This window comes from Mytilus californianus, unplaced genomic scaffold (assembly GCF_021869535.1).
Source record: "Mytilus californianus isolate M0D057914Y unplaced genomic scaffold, xbMytCali1.0.p SCAF_9, whole genome shotgun sequence".
In the NCBI taxonomy this organism is placed as follows: Eukaryota; Metazoa; Mollusca; class Bivalvia; order Mytilida; family Mytilidae; genus Mytilus; species Mytilus californianus.
Window position 1 is genome coordinate 87,226,603 of NW_026262745.1, and position 24,138 is coordinate 87,250,740.

At 31.2% G+C, this 24,138-nt stretch overlaps 1 protein-coding gene across 1 annotated transcript in view; it reads right to left on the reverse strand.

The window, feature by feature from the left end:
- The window catches only part of LOC127714024 (uncharacterized), a 50,642-nt gene extending 26,905 nt beyond the window's left edge, over positions 1–23,737 (reverse strand). Inside the window, exons 1-8 of the mRNA XM_052219973.1 lie at positions 23,693–23,737; positions 18,620–18,651; positions 10,298–10,352; positions 8,668–8,717; positions 6,925–6,982; positions 6,267–6,444; positions 3,025–3,183; positions 218–392 (exon numbers count right to left, since the gene is read on the reverse strand). Coding sequence (XP_052075933.1) covers positions 218–392; positions 3,025–3,183; positions 6,267–6,444; positions 6,925–6,982; positions 8,668–8,717; positions 10,298–10,352; positions 18,620–18,651; positions 23,693–23,737 — 752 coding nt within the window. The remainder of the gene's footprint in view (positions 1–217; positions 393–3,024; positions 3,184–6,266; positions 6,445–6,924; positions 6,983–8,667; positions 8,718–10,297; positions 10,353–18,619; positions 18,652–23,692) is intronic.
- Positions 23,738–24,138: the final 401 nt, after the last annotated feature.

Consider the following 24,138-nt stretch of genomic DNA (forward strand, 5'->3'; position numbering starts at 1 on the left):
TTTCTAATCACCCAAAGTTACAAAGACAGTAAATATTATGTAGAGTTTATTTCAAATTATAATAAATGTTTTGAGAAAACTGTTTGATGTCATTAGAAACTGTTCTAACCGTATCTGAGAGAGTAACGTGCCCTCAAGAGAGTGCAAAACATAATGAAATGATCGTTTAATATTTCAACATGACTAAGTTTGTTGTGGAAATAAGATTGTAAAAAACCTAGAAGCACGATCACAACAAGCTGCAAGAAAATCTGCAGCTCCTCCTGAACCATCAATAACTACAACATGATTTTCATTTTTCAGTACACTCCAAGCTGTCCTTAATGCATGGATTCCTCCTTCAATTAGTACCAAAACAACCGGCAATATTTTTCGTGTCTCGATCTCATCATCTGTAAAAAGTAAAAAAATACGGAATGCTAATAAGACAATATCGTATGAAAAACTTAAATAAAAAAAAAAAATGACATGGATAACAAAAAATAAAATAGTTCTGATTCTCACAACATTCCCAAGTCAAAATACCTGATATATGATTTAAATTCGTCTCAAGTGCATAGTTTTTTGCAATATTTAAATAAACAAATCATATTTCAGTATAAACAAACTATTATTACCTCACCAATCATTGTTTTATTATCTTTTTATGTATGCATTGTACAGATGGGTGCAGTCATAAACTGTAACAAAGTTTACTTAGTGCAGACTTGTTGACTGCTTTCTAAGTTAACTTGAACAATGTTAAGTAGACAGGCTAGTTAACTTCGTCGTTGGAATGCTAGACCTACGGTCTGGTTGTTGAGGACTACTACCGACCTATTGAAGGTCTGCTCCAGACCAGACCTGTGGACAAGTTTACTTTTGACCAGTCCAAAGGACAGGTCTGCCCTAGACAGGTCTGCTACTGATTACAGGTTAAGACTGCACCCATTTGCACTTACACATGTTGTAGATTAAAAGTTTGCTTGAGAGCGAAATCAGCTGAACCGGTTTTATCACTATTTGTTAATAATTGTTCTTGAAAAGTATAGCTTTATTGTGTTTAATCTTGATAACATTACTTTCGGTAGATTGATATAGGTATAACCTTTGAATGTTGTTAATTAATACATTTGGATCGTGTTTTTTTCCCTTGATATCTTCAACCCCCTTTTTCTGTCATGAAATAACAATTACACATTCTGGTCGGAGAAAGCGTGTTTATTTGTTAGAGAAGGATTTTAGTTTCTCTATTCCGAAATGATTACAGATTGTTTCAGGCTCACCTTTAAGAGGAAATATGAATATGTGAGATCCTACATCAAAAATAAATAATGCAAGAGATGAAAGCTAGTCCGAATTATATACAACATGGGAATTTTGATTGAAATGAACAAAAATGGACCCATTTTATGAGTTGTTGCAAGGATTTGTGAATGAACAGAGAGCAGATAATTATATACATTGCATCTAAATCACCGTCAATTATTTGAGAAGGGGCATGCTATATTTTTACACATAATCATTTATCATCCTGATTTTAATATTTACAATTTTCATATTGTATGTCTCTAATCTTGAAAGTGTGTTCCATTACTAGAACATCTGTATACTTTCGACGAGGTAATCGTATCCTACTTTACATACATAATCTGCTATGCATATTCGTGTATTCAGTAAATACGACAATCACTTATAGTGAAAAGCTTGATCAAATTTACGACCATACGTCTAAAAATCTGAGATCGCGAAATTATGTCGCTAGTGAGTTGTAACACAGACATATCGCACAAGTTAACCAATTTGCGAAGACGACCGTAACACTCCTGTGATATCGATATCAATCATTTCATCTCATGACTCTGTTAATGTAGCTTTTGTGTATGCAGAACACCCTGTTAGTCATGTTAGTCATATTAGTGAAGTTCACATAGTTGGAAAATAGACGGTGAAGTCCATAAACTGTGAAATGTAATGGCATACCACGGTATTTATATTCGGAATTTTGTTGGTATTTTTCTGTTGAAAAATAAAAGTAAACAATTGGAAAGTTGAATTCATCACGCTTGTTAAATATTCCAGTTTGTTTCCTCATGTTTTGTGTTTGAATTGATCTTTTCAGTGAAAATTAACAGTAAAATGCATCGAATGTATTAGTATTGTATTTGGCAGTTATGTCGATCTTGAAAATGAACGAATGTCAATTATGTAAAGTTTTTATTCCACGATTATTCCTGTATCTAAAACACTAATCGTGACCACGACATTCAAGTATTTAACTAACTCAATAAACAATAATTTAATACCTGTTTCTGTGATGTTGATGTTCGATAAGAAATGTTCAAAGGCTTCTCTGCATGTAACAGCACTTACGGCCGGGTTTCTTTCGAAATTGTTGGTGAAGATAAACTGTGTATGCATTGGATCTAATGCATCATTTGTTGACATGCATGGGATGTTAATCCATTGGGGTTCGTTTCTTCTCCTTATCGCAAAATCTTTGATGGGGTTTTTAAACTTGCAAACAATAAAGTAAAAAATATTTCCAGACTGTTATGTATAAGTTTAATTTAGTCTAAGTATATAATATTTAAAATGAATATGCACGAAAAGGAAAATAGGTTCACAACACTAGCTTACAATCTTACATTTTACAAGTAACTTGATATTTATAAATCAAAATTCTTATTAACAGACAATTGTAAAATGTAAAATATGCATACACTGTCTGAAGTTTAAGAAGGGTCGATCTCTTACAAACGTGAATTTCCTGATAAATGTGTGTTATTAGGCTTTATTTAAAGTCAGTTCAGCATGATAAACCTTTTCAGTCTACATACTGAAGTCGTCATTATTGAGAGCCAATATATCGACAACATATCTTATTATTTTCGTTTTATCAGATGTTGTTTCTTTCGGTCTTTCTTATTTTTTGTCATTAGTTGTAACTCATAACAATCAATGTCAATTTAGATTATTAAAACTGTTAAATTGAGGACTTTATAAGTATGTAACACGCATTTAATTTGTATGATATAAATGTACGGGCTCTCACATGTACTTCTTGCATCCCATCATATACTCGTTGCGGCAGTATTCCAACTATTGAAATGTGACAGTTTTCCATAGCTACATGCGCATTCACAGCTTCTTCAATAAACTGCACTACTCCTGATTCATTACAACATGTTACAATCCAGGATTCTACAAATAGGTACAAATAACTCCTTTAATGTTTGTTCTAACTTCCGTCTCCTTGCTTTTTTGTATGAGTGTTGTGCATTGGTTTGGAAGGTCACACATTGAGCTATAGTTACTAACATCTGCGTGTTCCGATATCTTGTTTTTTTCTCACTTAACTATATACATGGGAAACTTATGATATTAGTAAAAGCTTGCGACATGCAATTTATACTTAATACGTTTTAAATTCAAATATAATTCAATTCACTTAAGGTTGTACCAAACACCTTGACTAAACTAATTTAGCTCGTTTAAATATTATAAAATTTGGAAAAATATTAACTTTGACACTTTGTCAAAAATATAATTATTTCAAATGAATTGAACCAACCACTTCATGAAGACAATTTCTTGGATATATAGCAGTTTGACAAACACTTATTTTGATCATTGAGAAGCATAATATTTCCTTTACAATAGAACGTGATTAAAACATTCAGTTGATTTTTACAGAGTTATCTCCCTGTAGTGTTATGTACCACCTTAATTGTCTACAATCAGAGCTTAAACACTTGCATTCATATTAATCGAACTTAGTGTATAACACAAGCGTGACAACAAACCGTACTCTATTTTAAAGATATAGGGTCCAAAGATATTATTCTGCCAAGTATCAAACAGAAAGAAATATCATTTCGTAATCATTCGATACATATGGAGAAAATAGTATCGATTAAATACTCTAAATTACAACTCGTAAATAAATATATAAGACGGGAGTCACACAACAAGTGACTTGGTTCGATGCAGATAGTAAATTGTCGTTCAAATGACGAGTCCTTATGATTCCTTTGAAAACAATGTACCGATAGATGAAATTAGACTTTAGTACTGTGTGGGACAAATTAATTATCCGGAATTAGCTTATCTGACTTGTTACTGGAAAAAGATGTTTACAAACTTCTTTCAACAATAGCATGGTAATAAGAAAATAATAACACACTTCTCAAAAATGTCACATCAGGAGGTCATATGCACTTTCAAAAACTGATTGCAAAATTAAAGGTTTTCTATGGGAACATACATTTTTTTTTCATGGTAAAATAAAGTTTTAACGGGAAAAAATCTCAAATGTAAGTTACCATGGAAAATTTTAATTTCTCCATTAAAATTATTTTACTTCTAATAGTAAATTTTGTTAAAGGAGCTCTAGCTACGAGATATATAAACAATTATAATATGTTTTAGTAAATAAATTCAGTAGTTCATTCAAACATATAAAACATGATCTAAAAATATGTTTTTCATTTAAAAATAACAAGCGATCAATTCTAGAAATAAATGACTTTAGAGAATCTTTTGTCTCAAGTTAAAAATAAAACATACAAATAAACAATGTAATATACACTTGAAAAGCTCTAGCTACGAGATATATAAATAATTATAATATGTTTTAGTTTGGTTAAATCATTAATAAAAGTGAAATAATGAAATCATAATAATACGTTTTTAGAAGACAATTTGGTACAGTTTTGTCAAGATAAGCAAATAAATATCGCTGATGAGTTATTCACCTGCAAGTGGATAATTAGACCTCATTAAATCCGTATTTATGTGACCGTCACTTTGAAACATTAACTAGAGATTGGTTACGCATGCATAAGTCGTGTTCAGCCTTTAAAATGAAAAAAAAAATCTCCTCATTAAAAGTGAAACAAAGATGAACTATTTCGTTGACTGATTAGATCCACAATGAAATCATTATTATGAAGGTAAAACATTTAATTAACTTGTTGTCTAACCTACACCATGAAATCAAACAGACCTATTATAATCCAAGTACACGAGGTTACAATTTATTTATATTTATGTTAGATGGCGTCAAGACTGAAATACAAAGGAAATTCTGATATATAAACATATATACTATCGAGTATGTGCTTTCTTAACTGTTAATTTCAGACATATTGTAGTTTGGATATACGTTTTAGTATGTTATAAATCAGATATGAGAATTTGAGTCAAATCGGTGAACATGAATTTGACAGCTAGTGCCCCTTTATTGTTATAATGGAAATAATCAAAAATACTTTATTTTGTCTTTTTAAATAAATTCAGTAGTTCATTCAAACATATAAAACATGATCTAAAAATATGTTTTTCATTTAAAAATAACAAGCGATCAATTCTAGAAATAAATGACTTTAGAGAATCTTTTGTCTCAAGTTAAAAATTAAACATACAAATAAACAATGTAATATACACTTGAAAAGTTATGGTTTTGTTTGTAATGTATACAGATGCAGTGTATGAATATGTTGGGTCCAGTTTTATTCCCATTTGTGTTCAATGGAATGTTCTAATTGACCAATAATTGACATTAACTGACAAAAACATTAACTTTCTAAACATGTGACATTTATTTTGATTAATAATTGTTATGTTGTTAACCATATTAAAAGAATGTAAAAAACATTATTAACATGATTCAGGATAAAATAACGTCACATTTTTATTTTGATATCATTTTAAAAGGGATACAACCCTTAACAAACACTTGGACAGTTTCACTCGTGTTTGCATCCAAGTTTAAAAAAAAAAAAAACATGTAGACACGGTCTTAATATATCTGAACCTGTTGTTGTGTTCTAGGTCTGACTTCGGCTGAGGCCGTCTTTATCATGTTGACATCTCGTAATAAAACATTAATATTGTCAGTCTTGTGTTATCTTAACTTTCTGCAATCAATATTAATCAAAATGGAATTTGACAATTTGGAAAGTCTTCAAGTTTTTGTGTTGTAGTAAATTCAGTCGATTAAGACTTGATCACACCAAACTGATCGTTTCAGACTAAATTCTTGCCACTAACAATGTATATCGTATAACTAGTATGAACAATCTTTGCATATGTTCATCTCATATGTTATACATTAAAGTATTTTGTAGTCTTTAATTATTCGTGTTATTGTCAACAGAGTGCAAGGTGTCAGTTTTTATGTTACTGTTTTCTAAAAGCTGTTTGCTTGAAACAAAAATGCAATTTATGCAAGTGCAAGGGATTTAGATAAGGACTTTGGTGTTTATTTGAATACAATAGTTTACCAGTACTTATGACTGCTTTTATCAAATCTCTCTTCAATTTATAATTGTCTTTTATGTTGAACTGATGATCTATTCCGGTAATGCATATTACTGCTTCAGGTTCAGGCATTGTCCATTGTATAGGCAGATCGTGTAATAAGAGTTCTTTTCCCCTTTCAGTGTCAGGAATGTTAATATACTGAAACACATTGTGTATAATAGTACATCGAACAGTTGTAATGTAATAAACTATACTAATAATTAAAAACAGCCATTTTAAAAAAGATATCGTCAATCGTAATGACTGAGAGCAAGAATTTAACCCAGACAACACATATCATCTCTAGTTATTGGTAATGCATAAAACGTCATGAGCACCAACTAAAATTATAGACATTCATGATTTGCAGTGTTCACAATAGTCAATGAATTTTAGATCGAACAGGTCATTTTTCTTTTATCAAGATCCTAAGAATTATTATCTGTAAACTATTCAATTTCCTGCTGGTCAGTAATTTTTGCTATATTTTAAGTTTTATCATGGAGTATCAATGTATTTCTACTGTACACATATGTTGACATTCAAATTAATTATATTGCATTTGAAATAATAAGTACTGTACAGAAAAAAGTATGTGACTTTGGGGAATTGAAATACATGTAAAAATATATAACTTACAAAAACTTCCTTGAAATGTGGTTTCTTCTCAAATATAAAGGATGGATTAGGAAAACGTCTGTAATCGTAAACATAATGAGATTAGTTTCTTTTTGTGCAATGATGATGATAGCAATCATAGTCGAAATACAACAAAGTTGTATTAATAATAATGTACAGTAATGATTAAGCAATCCTGAAGATTGATTGACTTTCAAACAAACAAAAAAAAAAACAACACTCATATTCAAATAGGCCAACAAAGAAAAGTATTATTCGTTTTTTAAAATTAAAATGTGCTTTCTATGAACAATTATCTATTTTGTAATACACATGGAGAGTTACAAAAAGAACATAACCTTGTAAAAAAGCGACAATTTAACAAATGAAATATAACATTAAAGACGGAATGTTGACCATTACGACTCCTGTAAACATTTGTAAACCCAAGCGCTTCATTATGCAAACCTCCCAAATGCAAACACTGGAAATATTCACAGTTCCCTGTTTCGATTGAACTTGTATTGAACTCTGAAGATGTGTATGTTTTCGTTAACTTAATATAAAGTTAGAACAAAATATTCATGTTTCAAAGGCTGTTATTTTATTAATTGTTTTTGCGATACTAATTGAATCGTCCTATTGTCGGCGATTTAGTGTCAAACGTTAACGCTACTTTAAACGCTGTTTTCATTCAGCCAATGTTAATATCCCTATTTTCTTGTAATATTATGTAAATCGTGTTTATATTGAATTACGCATACACAATCAAAGGAAATAGACGCTGTTTACTGCCTGTCCATACCAATCCGTTATACCTTTTCTTGAATCAGTATAATTCACATTATCTTTGAAGCGTGTGAGAAGTAAACTGTTTTTGAGTTTTTATATCAGTCTAGATAAGACTTCCAATATAAATGCTAAAATGTATGACACTGCTTTAAATCTGAATAAATGATGTAAATTTTAAAAACCAATTTGGCCTGCATGATTACATCTTTTCTTATTAATTTGTAATTACTTACAAAACATATTTATATAATACTTGATATTAGTATTACTAACAAGTGCAAGCATATAGTGCAACCCCTTACGTATTGAACAAAATGTCAGTCATCTGGTATGGTCACCATCAAAAGTCGACACTTTACTGCAAGTCATAAAGCATGGGATGTTGGCCAAGTATTAGGATACTCACCTTTGGCTGGTAATTACTCTAATTATGTTATTTAGATAGGTGCATTGATCTTATTGTTTTATTAATCGGGTTTGTAAATGACATAATTATTCAAAACTTTACCTGAACAGATATTTTTTTATTATTATTTTTATCATTATTCCTCTTCAATTACCTTAATAGAAATATTCGTTTAAGACATCAGAAAAACTAAATTAATTTGTGAACATGTTGTGCTATCTGTATCATTCTTTTTACTCTGAAACGCACAGTTATTCCCTATCATGTCAAATTTCATCTATCTTAATGCATATAACATAGGAAGTAATATGTCTTTTTGCACTTATTTGCTTAATGGCTCAATAAGGCAAAACGTCTATGTATGTATTGAGATAATTTTAAAATGCTTCACAAAAGATGTATTTCATTTTCATTTTGTGTAACTGTTACGGCTACGCGAGTTTAAAAATTACAAAAAGGTAAACATTCTAAATTCATATAGACTTATACAAGAATAACCCGTGTTGTACTGCACACTATTTTCCTTCTTTTAAACATAGTGCCTATGACAAATGCATATGTATTACTTGACTCTATGTTCTTGTGTCTTTTCGTTTTCCCTTCTTTTCTTTTTTTCCTGAAATTGAAATAAAAAGAAATAATAAAATTCAAAATATAATTTCCAGATAACTGTTACCTTACATAATTCAGTTTTTAGTAGCTAGAAAGAACTTTCAATTTCTGCAATATGGGGTACGGGCTTAAAGTTTTATCTTTTTCATAAAACAAATTTGTCTAAAAAAATAAGTAATACCAGAAATACTGAGCTCAAAAGGTATATACATAAGGAGAATTCCATACAAAATGACAAACCAAACGTAAGATCTTATTAACAATCGGAACCCAAGTAAGAACACTGTCATGTTCTTGACTTTGAAAAGAAATTATCGGAAAAAAAATTCGCGCTCAAAATGTTATTTTTTTATTCAGCGATTATATTCACGTCAATAATTCTGTCTTATCTGTTATTTAAGGTTTCACAAATAATCATTCCGTTTTTCCCTTTTCTAACGCATTAACCAATGAATATATAACCTAAGCTGTATTAGGCTAAACCTTAAGAATGTTTTAATTATCGATGCCCTCAATCTCTTCTCTATTTTGCTTATTACGTTTTCTTATTTGAGCACCACTGCTGACGCCTTTTTGTAGACTATTCATATGGCGAAGAATGCATGCAAACACATTGCGTCACGTACACAAGATTTACTCTATAACAAACGACAAATATTTTCATTATGTCGTGATCTATCCTATGCCTGTTTTACATGTTTTCGTATACTGTTCATATTACTTTTTGGTTTTTAGTGTATTTCATCAATAAATATGAATAAACAAATGTGTTTTGAACCAACCAATTGTCTCAATTGTGCTTTTTTATACTTTGAACTAAACAACGAACACATTATCCATCCATGATGTAATTCATTTAATCAGTACTTCTATTTGTCTTTATTTTAATCTTAAACAGTCTTTCGTGATAGAAATTTTAAGGTACATTCACTCTATTGTATTTATGAAATATTTCATGGAAGCCATAGATTTGTTAGAAATTTACACATGACCTGAACCTTGATATTCAAATTTTATCCTTAGCGTTAGCGAGGGAAAAATAAACGAATGATGCAATAGAATAGAAGAAACAACAACAACTAAAATCAATATTTTTCAAATTTCGGTGGTGTACGTAGCGGAAAAAAATGTTTAGCGTTTTCATTTGTTTGACGTCTTGTTATGAAATTACATTAAAGTGCATAATGGAGTTTCGCAGAATTTATTTTATTTTGATTTTGTACATTCCTTCGAGCTCTAGTGCATTGATTATTTGTGTTATACCTTAGAACATTTAGAATAAGATGTAGTCTGTTTTCATTTGCAATTTTTAACACAACAAAGTCGGCATAGCGTACGCGTTTGCGAATAGATTACGATACATGTGGATTTACGTGGGTGGTATAATAGCCATCATTATGTATATTTCTGAGCTTGTGCTAAAGATGTATCGAAAATTTTATCATGGTGTTCTTTACAAATCGAAAGAAGTACGTCATATTAAAATTTAAAATTCAAACATAACATGACTACGATGTCATTGAATTTCTTGTTAACAACATGTTGACATTTTTTATGTTCATGTCTATACTATTGTAAACTTACCAACACTTCCCTAGCTTCTGGTTTCCCTTCTAAAAAGGATCGAGGAAGAATAGTTCTGCAATCATAGAAATAATGAGGTAAGTATTCGTTTGTATCAGTGTGATGATGTCGATAAACAATTATGATAATAACAACCCGTCATATGATCGTTGTAATAACTGTTTAAAGTTGAGGCAAAAATCAAATCAACATAAATGATATTCATCACATTACTAGCAGGAAAAATTTTATATGTGTAAGCCAGGACCAATTATTTCAATGGTTTCGTTTGATGCTGTAAATCATCTGTATTTTTTTGTTTATTGGTTTGTACAAACACCAGGTCATTAATTTTCAAGTATGAATTGTGTTACCTTTCACATTTCGAGACTACTTATAGCTTACTATGTGGTATGGGGTTGTTAATTGTTGAAGGTTGTATGTTGATCTATAGTTGTTATCTCCTATGTCATTTGGTCTCTGAAGGAGAGTTGTCTAATCAGCAATCACACTACATCTTTTTATTGCAATTTGAAATATTAGATGAATATAAGATTAATATGTCGAATAATCGTGTCGAAAAAAAGGAATTTAACTTCTTATAAATAAATATGCTTCTTCATATAGAATACGAAAGACATATCTTTTAAAAAATAAGGAATTTTAAAAACACAAAATGCCCTTTACTAGTAAACGTATCTTACCTAAAATAGTTAATTTTTATCTGAAAAGATCTTCATGGACTAAACAACACAGTGCAAGTTATACAACAAGGTCAGTAAAACAATAACAGGTACGCGCTATCTGATATCTTATGCATATATATGTATGTGAATATTCATGAAATCGTTTTAGCTACATGTACTCTCGCATTTTTTCTTCACAATAATTAACATGGTAAAGGCACGCAATAATTTCAGAATGTATGGTACTGCAGTTTTTCTGTTGGTCTCTTTTGTTGTTTTAACCATGGCGTTCCCACGTTTACGTTAAAATGTATCTTTGAATTTTTTGATTCTCCCTGTTTCCTGCTAGATGTTATAGCAACATTTCTTTTTAAATTTTAAACGTTTTTCGGTTATCAATTACAGAGCAAATACGCAATGAAACCAAGACAGACATTCAACATATTGAATACTTAAATGAGTACACTTTATCGTCCTATTCATTTTTTTTAGGACAATATACATTATTTAAGATGCGTCATAAAAGTTATTTTTATTTAAATCAGCAACATGTAATCCACAAGTAATCGATGAATACGTGTAGCCATGGCTTTGCTTTTACATATAGTAAAGGAGGTATATTATGAGTACTGACTTAAGATTCAGACTTATATTATTAATTACATTCATTTGTAAACTGGCATATTGTTATTCTAAACTGTTTCCCAAAATTGATCGCCCTGAAGATCATAAAAAACAGTTTATTAAAATAAAGTATGTCAATAAAGGTTTTGATTTTGTAAATATTGCCGGTATTTTTAACGACCATTCTGTTAAAGAACAAATTCCGGGATATTTTGATAATACTGAGCTCCCTCTTATTTGTTTTATTTACAAGAAATCTACCCGGAAATTTGTGTTTAATTATAGCCAATTGTGTAAAGATGTTAATATCAGTGAAAATACACCTACTTCATGTAATTGCAGTAATTCCGAATACATTTATGGACCCATTTCCCATGTTATAACAGGAGATCTTAACATCGTTCAAGACCGAGAGTTAAAATCATTCCTCAGTAAAGGACCTAAATATCGTCCCCCGTCAATTATTAATTGGAATGAGTGTCGTAATATCATCCACGACTCACTCCATACTTACTGTTTGAAATGGATAAAACGGGAAAAAGCTGACAAAAAATCTTTGGACTCTTTTTTTAAATCAGTAATGAACATAGTTGATATACGTATTCAACATTTTAAAGAACATTTTACTCTTAACAATAACCACAATAAACCTATTTCTCGTATCAAACATAAACTAAAAGAACTAGCCAAGGAATTTGTTTTTGTCCCGGCCGATAAAGCTGCTAATAATATTATTATTGTTTGACGTAAATTTTACATTGAGGTTCTGAAAAAAGAAATCACCAATTCACCAACATTCCAACTGACTCCATTTTCAGAAAACGACATCTGTAACAAACATAAACTTTTAGCTACCGCTTTACAAGCAGAACCAAATACAATGAAAGTCCCAACTATGTATTGGCTTCCGAAGCTACACAAAACACCTTACAAATATAGATTCATTTCGTCTTCAAGCCATTGTTCCACTACTAAATTGTCTATTCTTCTTACCAGTACACTTGGTACAATCAAAAACCTGATAATAAATTGTTCAAATAAGGCCTTCGAAAATAGTGGAATTAATTACTTTTGGAGTGTCAAGAACTCGTTGGAAGTACTTGATAAATTGCATGCATATATTGGTGATTTTGAATCTGTTCAAAGTTTTGATTTTTCTACCCTATATACCACATTGCCTCACATTCTCATTAAGAAAAAATTCACACACCTAATTAAATGGGCATTTAAAAAGTCAGAATGTGAATATATATGTTCAAACTCTTTTAGGTCATTTTTTAGTAGCAATAAACAAAAAAACTATGTCAATTGGACATGCTTTGATACTATATATGCCCTTGAATTTTTACTAGATAACATTTTTGTTCGCTTTGGAGATTCCGTATATCGTCAGGTTATCGGAATTCCAATGGGGACTAACTGTGCACCACTTATTGCGGACCTTTTTTTGTATTGCTATGAGTTACAATTTATGACAAAAATCAGTAAAGACCCATCGAAACAACATCTGATACACAAATTTAATAATACTTTTAGATATTTGGATGATATTTTGGCTCTCAATAATGACGACTTCAGTATGTATACTAAAGAAATTTATCCTGTTGAACTTACTTTAAATAAAGCTAATACTAACAATGACCACTGCCCTTTCCTCGATCTTGATATCTATATCATTAACGGAAAGCTTAATACTAAAATATATGATAAAAGAGATGATTTTTCATTTCCTATCGTTAATTATCCATTTTTAGATGGTGACGTTCCCTTGTCACCATCTTACGGTGTTTATATATCTCAACTTGTACGATTCGCTCGTGTATGTAACAATGTTTTAGATTTTAACGAGAGAAATGTATGTATTACTGAAAAATTATTACACCAGGGTTTTCGATATCACAAACTAGTCAAAACATTTACTAAATTTTATCATCGGTATAAGGACATCATTCGTAAATATAGCTCAACATGCAGACTTCTTATACGTTCAGGTATTTCACATCCAATTTTTTATGGAAATATTCTTTATAAAGCACAAAAATGTCAGTATTCACCTCTGAAACTAACAAAACCTTTAAATAGACTTATTAAGAAGGGATATAGTTACGATACTGTTGTCAGGTCATTAAAGATTGCATATTTTGGCGTTGATATTGATTCACTTATAAGGTCTTTGCATCTGCACTAAACACATTTATTTAAAAACCAGTTGTTGGCATGACACGGGTTATGTTCTTCTCATATATGTTATGATGGTATGATACTAAACCCCTAACGGGAAGGATTGTGCCTGATATTCATATGATGAAGACATAATCTTTCAATCAGTTTAATTGAAGTCTGGAGCTGGCATGTCAGTTAACTGCTAGTAGTCTGTTGTTATTTATGTATTATTGTCATTTTGTTTATTTTCTTTGGTTACATCTTCTGACATCAGACTCGGACTTCTCTTGAACTGAATTTTAATGTGCGTATTGTTATGCGTTTACTTTTCTACATTGGCTAGAGGTATAGGGGGAGGGTTGAGATCTCATAAACATGTTTAACCCCGCCGCATTTTTGCGCCTGTCCCAAGTCAGGAGCCTCTAGCCTTTGTTAGTCTTGTATTATTTTTAATTTTAGTTTCTTGTGTACAATTTGGAGTTTAGTATGACGTTCATTATCACTGAACTAGTATATATATTTGTTTAGGGGCCAGCTGAAGGACGCCTCCGGGTGCGGGAATTTCTCGCTGCATTGAAGACCTGTTGGTGGCCTTCTGCTGTTGTCTGTTCTGTGGTCGGGTTGTTGTCTCTTTGACACATTCCCCATTTCCATTCTCAATTTTATTTTTTACAGAGTTTGTCTTTAGTGCCGTGTGGAGACAGTAGAGTGCCTCCCCGTGCTTCAGGTTTATGCTCTTATAATATACTAGATTATGGAGTGTGTGTCCGAGCGAGAACTTCTCTAGTTCATTACTTTAGGAATATTTATCAAAAAGTAGTATTTCAATATTCAGCCCCATTCTACTATTTAGTCAGACGTCAGTCGCTACCCTAATATACCCTTTCTTTTTCGGGTAATTAATACGGATAGCGTTTGACATCTTTAGCCGAACAGATTTATCATTTTTACATAATTTAATTCATTGTATGCTGGTTCATATTCTGGTCGCCAGTCTTTGCTCCTTTCTAATATAATTCACAAACAAAAAACAAATATGAAGCTTAGAAATGGAAAAATATTAAATACTAAACTCGTTCAAAGGGTATCTACACGTCTCAATCTTCAAAATCGCTTATCTAAAAATACTACCATCGCTAACATTTTTAACAATAAAAATCGTGGTTACCCTTCTATCGATAAGTGTCATGCCAAAAAATGACTTACATGTCCCCGTCTTTCCACCAACAATACGGTAAGGTCCACGTTTAATGGTCGCACATTTTCTTTAAATTTTGAAACTGATATAACTTGAAAAACAAACAGTATAATTTATTTACTCACATGAAACAAACCGGGATGCGGTATTCAGTACGTAGGTGAAACTGGACGATATTTATCTAAACGCACTCAAGAACATCTGTATCGTTTTAAAAGACCCAATAAATTCAAAAGTATCATTTATCAACACCTTAAGAAGCACAATCATCCTATTAAATATTTAGCAGTTCAACCTTTAGAAGTAGTAAATAAGCAGCCTGGTGAATCTCATTCAAAGTTTGTACGATCGCGGAAAATAATTGAATTAAATTGGATTACAAAATTACAGACTGTCTACCCTCTCGGTCTTAATGATAATATCATGGGAATTGGTAATATATCAAGAACCGATTCTGTTAACATTTTGGATATAGTTTCTAAAACTGTTCGTAAAAACCGTTCTCATGGTCGTAGAAAAAATCGCAATCAAAGAAAATTTCGGACCAATCATACCAATATTTCGGACCTAATTTCTATTTCAAAAAACAACGGCAGACATTATCTGTTAACAAAGCTCTGTTCATTACCGGTTAATAAGTTAAATGAAATTTTAGAGGATTGCAACACAATTTCATATAGCAGTCCTAAGTATGAAATCGTTCAAATTATAATGGCATATTGTTATTCTAAACTGTTTCCCAAAATTGATCGCCCTGAAGATCATAAAAAACAGTTTATTAAAATAAAGTATGTCAATAAAGGTTTTGATTTTGTAAATATTGCCGGTATTTTTAACGACCATTCTGTTAAAGAACAAATTCCGGGATATTTTGATAATACTGAGCTCCCTCTTATTTGTTTTATTTACAAGAAATCTACCCGGAAATTTGTGTTTAATTATAGCCAATTGTGTAAAGATGTTAATATCAGTGAAAATACACCTACTTCATGTAATTGCAGTAATTCCGAATACATTTATGGACCCATTTCCCATGTTATAACAGGAGATCTTAACATCGTTCAAGACCGAGAGTTAAAATCATTCCTCAGTAAAGGACCTAAATATCGTCCCCCGTCAATTATTAATTGGAATGAGTGTCGTAATATCATCCACGACTCACTCCATACTTACTGTTTGAAATGGATAAAACGGGAAAAAGCTGACAAAAAATCTTTGGACTCTTTTTTTAAATCAGTAATGAACATAGTTGATATACGTATTCAACATTTTAAAGAACATTTTACTCTTAACAATAACCACAATAAACCTATTTCTCGTATCAAACATAAACTAAAAGAACTAGCCAAGGAATTTGTTTTTGTCCCGGCCGATAAAGCTGCTAATAATATTATTATTGTTTGACGTAAATTTTACATTGAGGTTCTGAAAAAAGAAATCACCAATTCACCAACATTCCAACTGACTCCATTTTCAGAAAACGACATCTGTAACAAACATAAACTTTTAGGTACCGCTTTACAAGCAGAACCAAATACAATGAAAGTCCCAACTATGTATTGGCTTCCGAAGCTACACAAAACACCTTACAAATATAGATTCATTTCGTCTTCAAGCCATTGTTCCACTACTAAATTGTCTATTCTTCTTACCAGTACACTTGGTACAATCAAAAACCTGATAATAAATTGTTCAAATAAGGCCTTCGAAAATAGTGGAATTAATTACTTTTGGAGTGTCAAGAACTCGTTGGAAGTACTTGATAAATTGCATGCATATATTGGTGATTTTGAATCTGTTCAAAGTTTTGATTTTTCTACCCTATATACCACATTGCCTCACATTCTCATTAAGAAAAAATTCACACACCTAATTAAATGGGCATTTAAAAAGTCAGAATGTGAATATATATGTTCAAACTCTTTTAGGTCATTTTTTAGTAGCAATAAACAAAAAAACTATGTCAATTGGACATGCTTTGATACTATATATGCCCTTGAATTTTTACTAGATAACATTTTTGTTCGCTTTGGAGATTCCGTATATCGTCAGGTTATCGGAATTCCAATGGGGACTAACTGTGCACCACTTATTGCGGACCTTTTTTTGTATTGCTATGAGTTACAATTTATGACAAAAATCAGTAAAGACCCATCGAAACAACATCTGATACACAAATTTAATAATACTTTTAGATATTTGGATGATATTTTGGCTCTCAATAATGACGACTTCAGTATGTATACTAAAGAAATTTATCCTGTTGAACTTACTTTAAATAAAGCTAATACTAACAATGACCACTGCCCTTTCCTCGATCTTGATATCTATATCATTAACGGAAAGCTTAATACTAAAATATATGATAAAAGAGATGATTTTTCATTTCCTATCGTTAATTATCCATTTTTAGATGGTGACGTTCCCTTGTCACCATCTTACGGTGTTTATATATCTCAACTTGTACGATTCGCTCGTGTATGTAACAATGTTTTAGATTTTAACGAGAGAAATGTATGTATTACTGAAAAATTATTACACCAGGGTTTTCGATATCACAAACTAGTCAAAACATTTACTAAATTTTATCATCGGTATAAGGACATCATTCGTAAATATAGCTCAACATGCAGACTTCTTATACGTTCAGGTATTTCACATCCAATTTTTTATGGAAATATTCTTTATAAAGCACAAAAATGTCAGTATTCACCTCTGAAACTAACAAAACCTTTAAATAGACTTATTAAGAAGGGATATAGTTACGATACTGTTGTCAGGTCATTAAAGATTGCATATTTTGGCGTTGATATTGATTCACTTATAAGGTCTTTGCATCTGCACTAAACACATTTATTTAAAAACCAGTTGTTGGCATGACACGGGTTATGTTCTTCTCATATATGTTATGATGGTATGATACTAAACCCCTAACGGGAAGGATTGTGCCTGATATTCATATGATGAAGACATAATCTTTCAATCAGTTTAATTGAAGTCTGGAGCTGGCATGTCAGTTAACTGCTAGTAGTCTGTTGTTATTTATGTATTATTGTCATTTTGTTTATTTTCTTTGGTTACATCTTCTGACATCAGACTCGGACTTCTCTTGAACTGAATTTTAATGTGCGTATTGTTATGCGTTTACTTTTCTACATTGGCTAGAGGTATAGGGGGAGGGTTGAGATCTCATAAACATGTTTAACCCCGCCGCATTTTTGCGCCTGTCCCAAGTCAGGAGCCTCTAGCCTTTGTTAGTCTTGTATTATTTTTAATTTTAGTTTCTTGTGTACAATTTGGAGTTTAGTATGACGTTCATTATCACTGAACTAGTATATATATTTGTTTAGGGGCCAGCTGAAGGACGCCTCCGGGTGCGGGAATTTCTCGCTGCATTGAAGACCTGTTGGTGGCCTTCTGCTGTTGTCTGTTCTGTGGTCGGGTTGTTGTCTCTTTGACACATTCCCCATTTCCATTCTCAATTTTATTTGGTAAAAAATAAGATAACAACAATACCAAACTCCAAGGAAAACGAACAAAACGGCTAAAATAGTATATCTTAGAACTATTTTACGATTAGAAGTATATATATCATTATCGTAAGCTAGTTATAACATATACTTTCTTTCTTGTTTTATTACATTGTTCGGATAATAAACGCATTTGCATTACCCGATTCTCCTTTTTGTTTCATCTGTCTTTTTCTATAATAAAAAAAAAAGAAACAAGATTCGTTTTGCAAAATATACAATAAACAGGATTAATAACTGATCAACTAAGTACATCTTACTAGAAGGAACTTTGAATGTCTGTTATGTGTAGTGCAAACTTCTGTTTTTTTTTTCTTTTTTATTTATTAAGAACTATATAATTAGTTATCAAAGGTACCAAAGTGCTGACTACTTGGCTGGTGATACCCTCGGGGACGAAACGTCCACCAGCAGTGGCACCGACCCAGTGGTGTAAATAGTTATCAAAGGTACCAGGCTTAATTTGATACGCCAGACGCGCGTTTGGTCTACACAAGATTCATCGCGAGGTTCACGAATTACTATGCAACCATATTCTGTGAGCAACATTATTTTCTAGTTCAAAAGAACATTGTATCTTCACAAGTATTTGTTTGTGTGTCATCTGAATGTTGTGAATAAGAATCATGATTATTTATCAATTCTTGTGTATGTGTACTTTTTGTCATTAAATAAATGAGGTTTTGATACATGTGGTATGAGAACTCTTTATTATAAACAGTTATAATATGCTCCATGTTGAAGGCCGTACCTTGACCTATAATGGCTTTTTATAAATTGTTACTTGGATGGAGATTTGTCTCATTGGCACTCATACCACATCTTCCTATATCTATGTTCTTGATACAGTTATGTTCTTTTCGTATACTTCTGATATCATGATATATATAAATCCGCAGTGATTGTGCTTGATTTTAACACGATGCGGCATAATCCTCCAACAAATTAATTGAGGTCTAGATCTGGTATGTCAGTAAGTACTAGTAGTCCTTTTTTAATTAATGTATCATTGTCATTTTGCATATTTGTTTTTCTGATACTTCTTCTTATATCATATTCAGACTTCTTTTAAACCGAGTTTTACTGTGCGTATTGATGCGTGTTTGAATATTCCACATTGGCTAGAGGTATAGGGAAGGAATGATGTATCACAAACTATGTTTAATCCCGACTCATGTTTGCGCCTATCCCACGACAGGAGTCTCTGGCCTTGGTTAGTCTTGTACCTTTTATAATTTTGTTTGATATATATGTAAACTGTGACGTTCATTTTCGATGAACAAGTACACATTTGTGATTATAGGTAAGATGAAGCCCGCCTCCATGTGTTGGATATTCCGCTGCGTTGAAGATCCAGTGATGGCTGTTACTGGTGCTTGTTGTGCTGTTGACTGTTTGACACATTCCTTATTTCCATTATCAATATACTGATTATTTCAAGCAAATATTATAAACATACTATGAAGGCATTTAGACACGGAAAGCACGTTTTAATAACAAAATTGTCAGCCTGTATTTTATATAGCAATAAATGATAAACAGTGAAGAATGAACACTGACCAACAAATAAGGTAACATTTAAATGTGTTACAAAATATAAAGTAAATCAATGTATCCTTATTTCGAATGTTATCATACCATGCAAAATATAAAAAAAATATAGTCTTTCAAATTGTATCTGAAACATGGTTTTGTAAAGTAAGAACGAAATTGGTCACACAAATATTCATAACTCACATGTTTTTGTTTTTTTTTTGGAAATAGGAAGACATCTGTAATAGAAAAAAAATAATAAAAGATCGATAGGTCAATTTTGTTTCGTTTCTATGTAAAAATGATGATAGCAATTATAATAATGATAATATATCGTCATAATAAAAAGTAACTGTTAAATGGTGCGGCAAATATCAGGTTTGGTTGACTTTTGAAAAAAACAAAACGAATGATATTCACGGACGGGGATAAAGATCCGTTTTCAAAGAGTTCGAATGGTTTGCTACAAACAAGAGTTTGCTTTTGAATACATTGAAAGGTTTACATCAGAAATTAAGCAAAACAAAATAATGAAGATTAATTGGTAAAATAGCAACGACGTTACCAATAGTCGATCAAAACAATATAACACAGAAGACGGAAGATTGAGTATTACCCCCTGTTATCATGTGTGAATCCTGGTGCGTCCGTCGTGCAAATACAACTACCAAAATCATAACTGAAAACTGTTTTATTTTTTATCGATGATTAGGTTACTGTTGACTATCCATATAAAGATAGAAAAGCCAGCGATTTGTTAGAATCTTCTACATCCTTGGCTTTTGAGCATTCGGCTTTGAACGTTCCTGATGAAGATTGATCAGGAAAAGTGCTTTGAACGCATAGAATTTGTAACGTGTTGTTTTCATTTTTTTTTTAAATTTTGAACGATAAGCCTCTTCCGAAGATACTATTTCCTCAGTTTCAGTATAAGTAAACACACATTTTGTTTATACACATGGCTAAAATATATGGATTCACATTTGATAAGTATAAGGATATTGTATTTGAAACACTGATTTAAGATTCAAAATAATAAAATTGTCTTGATATGTTATTACATAAATGACTCGTAAAAATGTCATAATTATGAACTTTTTAAAACATATTCTGCTTTGTATTTAATTTGAAATTTAGTATACATTACCCAAATCCAAAGCTTTGTTGCTTTCCGCTTTCGCTTTCTTCCATCTTTTCCTGAAGAAAAACGAAATTATAATTAGAATATTTGACGTATGCTAATATGCAACAGAGATAACGCAACATCAAACCAGTTAAGATTATTTCAAAATGATTAATAGAGACCGTTTTTTTCACGATTCTGCGGATTTGTGATAATTGTGTTGCTGTAAACTGTTATTGGTGTCTTTGATATTTATTCATATTATACATATGTATACTACTACTTCAAACAAAGAGAAACAGTGAAACCTACATCAACTGGTTACGCTTGAAAATAGCAAAATTCATCGTTTTTAAGGGGATATGTTTGATAGGTCCGTAGATCCCTATGTCCGATTCGGAGAAAACATCAGGGAGTAAGTTGTACCGTACTTATAAAGAAATAAAGGAAACGGAAGTTATTGTATGTATAAATGTAAGGTGTTTTGTAAAACATTAACATAAAAAAATTAAAACGAAAACTTCAAATATAAAGAATGTCAGTACTATAAGTTTCTATTGCATATTTGTATCAAATTGAAAATTTATCTATGAAAGATATATATCTATGTATCACACAAATCTGTCTTCACATAAACATAAGGAGAGGGTAATTTCATTAGTTTGAAGTACTTAACCACAATCAGATGTACCGTACCATTAACAAAGTCAAGCTTATTATTATCGACAAGCATGCTCAAGCAAAACGAATCATTAGTTAGATACTGTCGAATAATGAATCATATTTCCAGTAGTCTTTCATGTTTTTACATGCATGAAATGTATTTGAAAAGAAGTGATTTTTAAACTAATAATATCCGTCAAGGTGTATTATCTTAAATCATCTCTTTCCAAGGCATAAACAAATGCTACCGCGGCAACAATTTTAAAACGAATGTACACTGTGGAAGTATAATGTAAATCGACAGCAAAGCAAAATTAAATACAAAATACATTTTATATAATTATAATAATTTTTGACAATGCTTAGTTAAATGAATGATTCATGATGTATCACAAAACAAAATACAGGTCTGCAATGAGTGGTGCGATGTAAGTTTTCATATGAATTCCGATAATATGACGATATATTGAATATCATTAATTAACAAAAATATTATCTAGTAAACATTTACACTGATTGTACCTAACAGGTCCAATTGACACAGTTATTTTTGTTTGTTGTTATTCAAAACAAGACCTAAAAGGGTTTTAACATGCTGACTTTATAAATGCCCATTTAATTAGATTTGTATTTTTTTCAACATGAAATTATGAGACAATGCGACTTATAGGGTACAACAATCTAAACTTTGAACGGTTTTGAAAACACCAAATTGATAGGATATCAGATACTTACAACGAAGTTTTTACTTTTCAAAAGTAAATAATTCTCCAATTTACAAAGGCCTTAATTGAACGATTTATTTATCAGATTATGTTCCAAGTGTACTAGTAAGTAGAACAAACAGTAAAATCGCAGAACAATGACTTTAGAACGAAGTAAAAATATATCTGGAAGGTATTTTGGGCAGCTTTGGAAGCCAGTACATAGTTGGGGCTTTTATTTTATTTCGTTCTGCTTGTAGAGAGGTCACTACAAGATTCTACTAATCACAGATACATGTATAATGGTTGTTTTTTAGGAGTCATGCGTTTTTTTTAAATGCTGAATAGGACGAATATTAACTATGTTCATTCCTGAGTTAAAAAAAAATCTCAGGATTCTCGTTTTATTCATTGTATACAGTAAGTTCGTAGTGAGTCCATAACTAAGGCATGATTTCACCTCTCGGTTCTGGACAATGTTAAGATCGCCTCTTAAAACATTGGAAATAGGGCCATACTTGTATATTTTGTTACTACACTTTCATGAGGCAGACGCATTGTCACTGATATTAGCATCTGCACACACCTCGCTATGATTAAACATATACTTTAATTTATTTTTTCAAAACTTTATTCATTAGAGAGACTTCAGTAATGTCAATACCAGGTATAAATTAACGGAATGATCATTAAGAATACCGGCAATATTTACAAAATCAAAACCCCTATTGACATATTTTATTTAAACGAAATGGTTTCTATGATCTTGAGGTGATCAATTTTGGGAAACAGTTAACATTATGCAACTATAATTTAAACGATTTCCTACTTAGGACTGGACTATGGAAAGTTTTGACAAAATTTGATAAAATGTATCAACAGGTAAAGAAAGATGATTAGTTAGCTGATAATGACTGACGTTTTTTGTAAGTATTTAGGTCCGAAATATTGTACGTAGGTTTGTCTGATTGCGATTTATTCTACGTCCATGTGAACAGTTTTTGCTAACAGTTTCAGAAATTATATGAAGAATATATACATTTTTATAAATTACCGATTCCCAAAATATTTTCTCTAAGACAAAGAGGATAGACTGTTTGCCATTTTTTTCATCCAACTTACTTCAATTATTTTTCGTGATCGTACATGTTTGATTTAGATTCCCACGTTGCTTAATTACTACACAAATTACTCGTAAAGGTTGAACTTTTAAATGTTTTGTAGGATGATTGAGCATCCTAATATGTTGATTCATAATACTTTTAAATTGATTGGGTGTTCTAGCGTGCATTACATCAGATGCATGTAAATAAATAATAGTGGTAGGTTTATTTTTTGATATATATTCGTTTAGAAATGTAGGACAATGTGCTATACCTAAACGCGGACCTAATGGTATTTTGGTTGCAAAGATGGGGACATGTACGTTATTTTCTGACATGACACTATAGATATAAGGGTAACCACGATATTTGTTATTAAAAATATTAGCGATTATTTAATTTTTGATAAACGGTTTGGAAGATTGAGACCAATAGATACTCTTTAAACGAGTTCGATATTAGGTATGTTTCCGTTTCTATGTGTCATTTTGGTATCCGTTTTTTTAATTGAAGGAGGAATGGCGCCTTAAATATT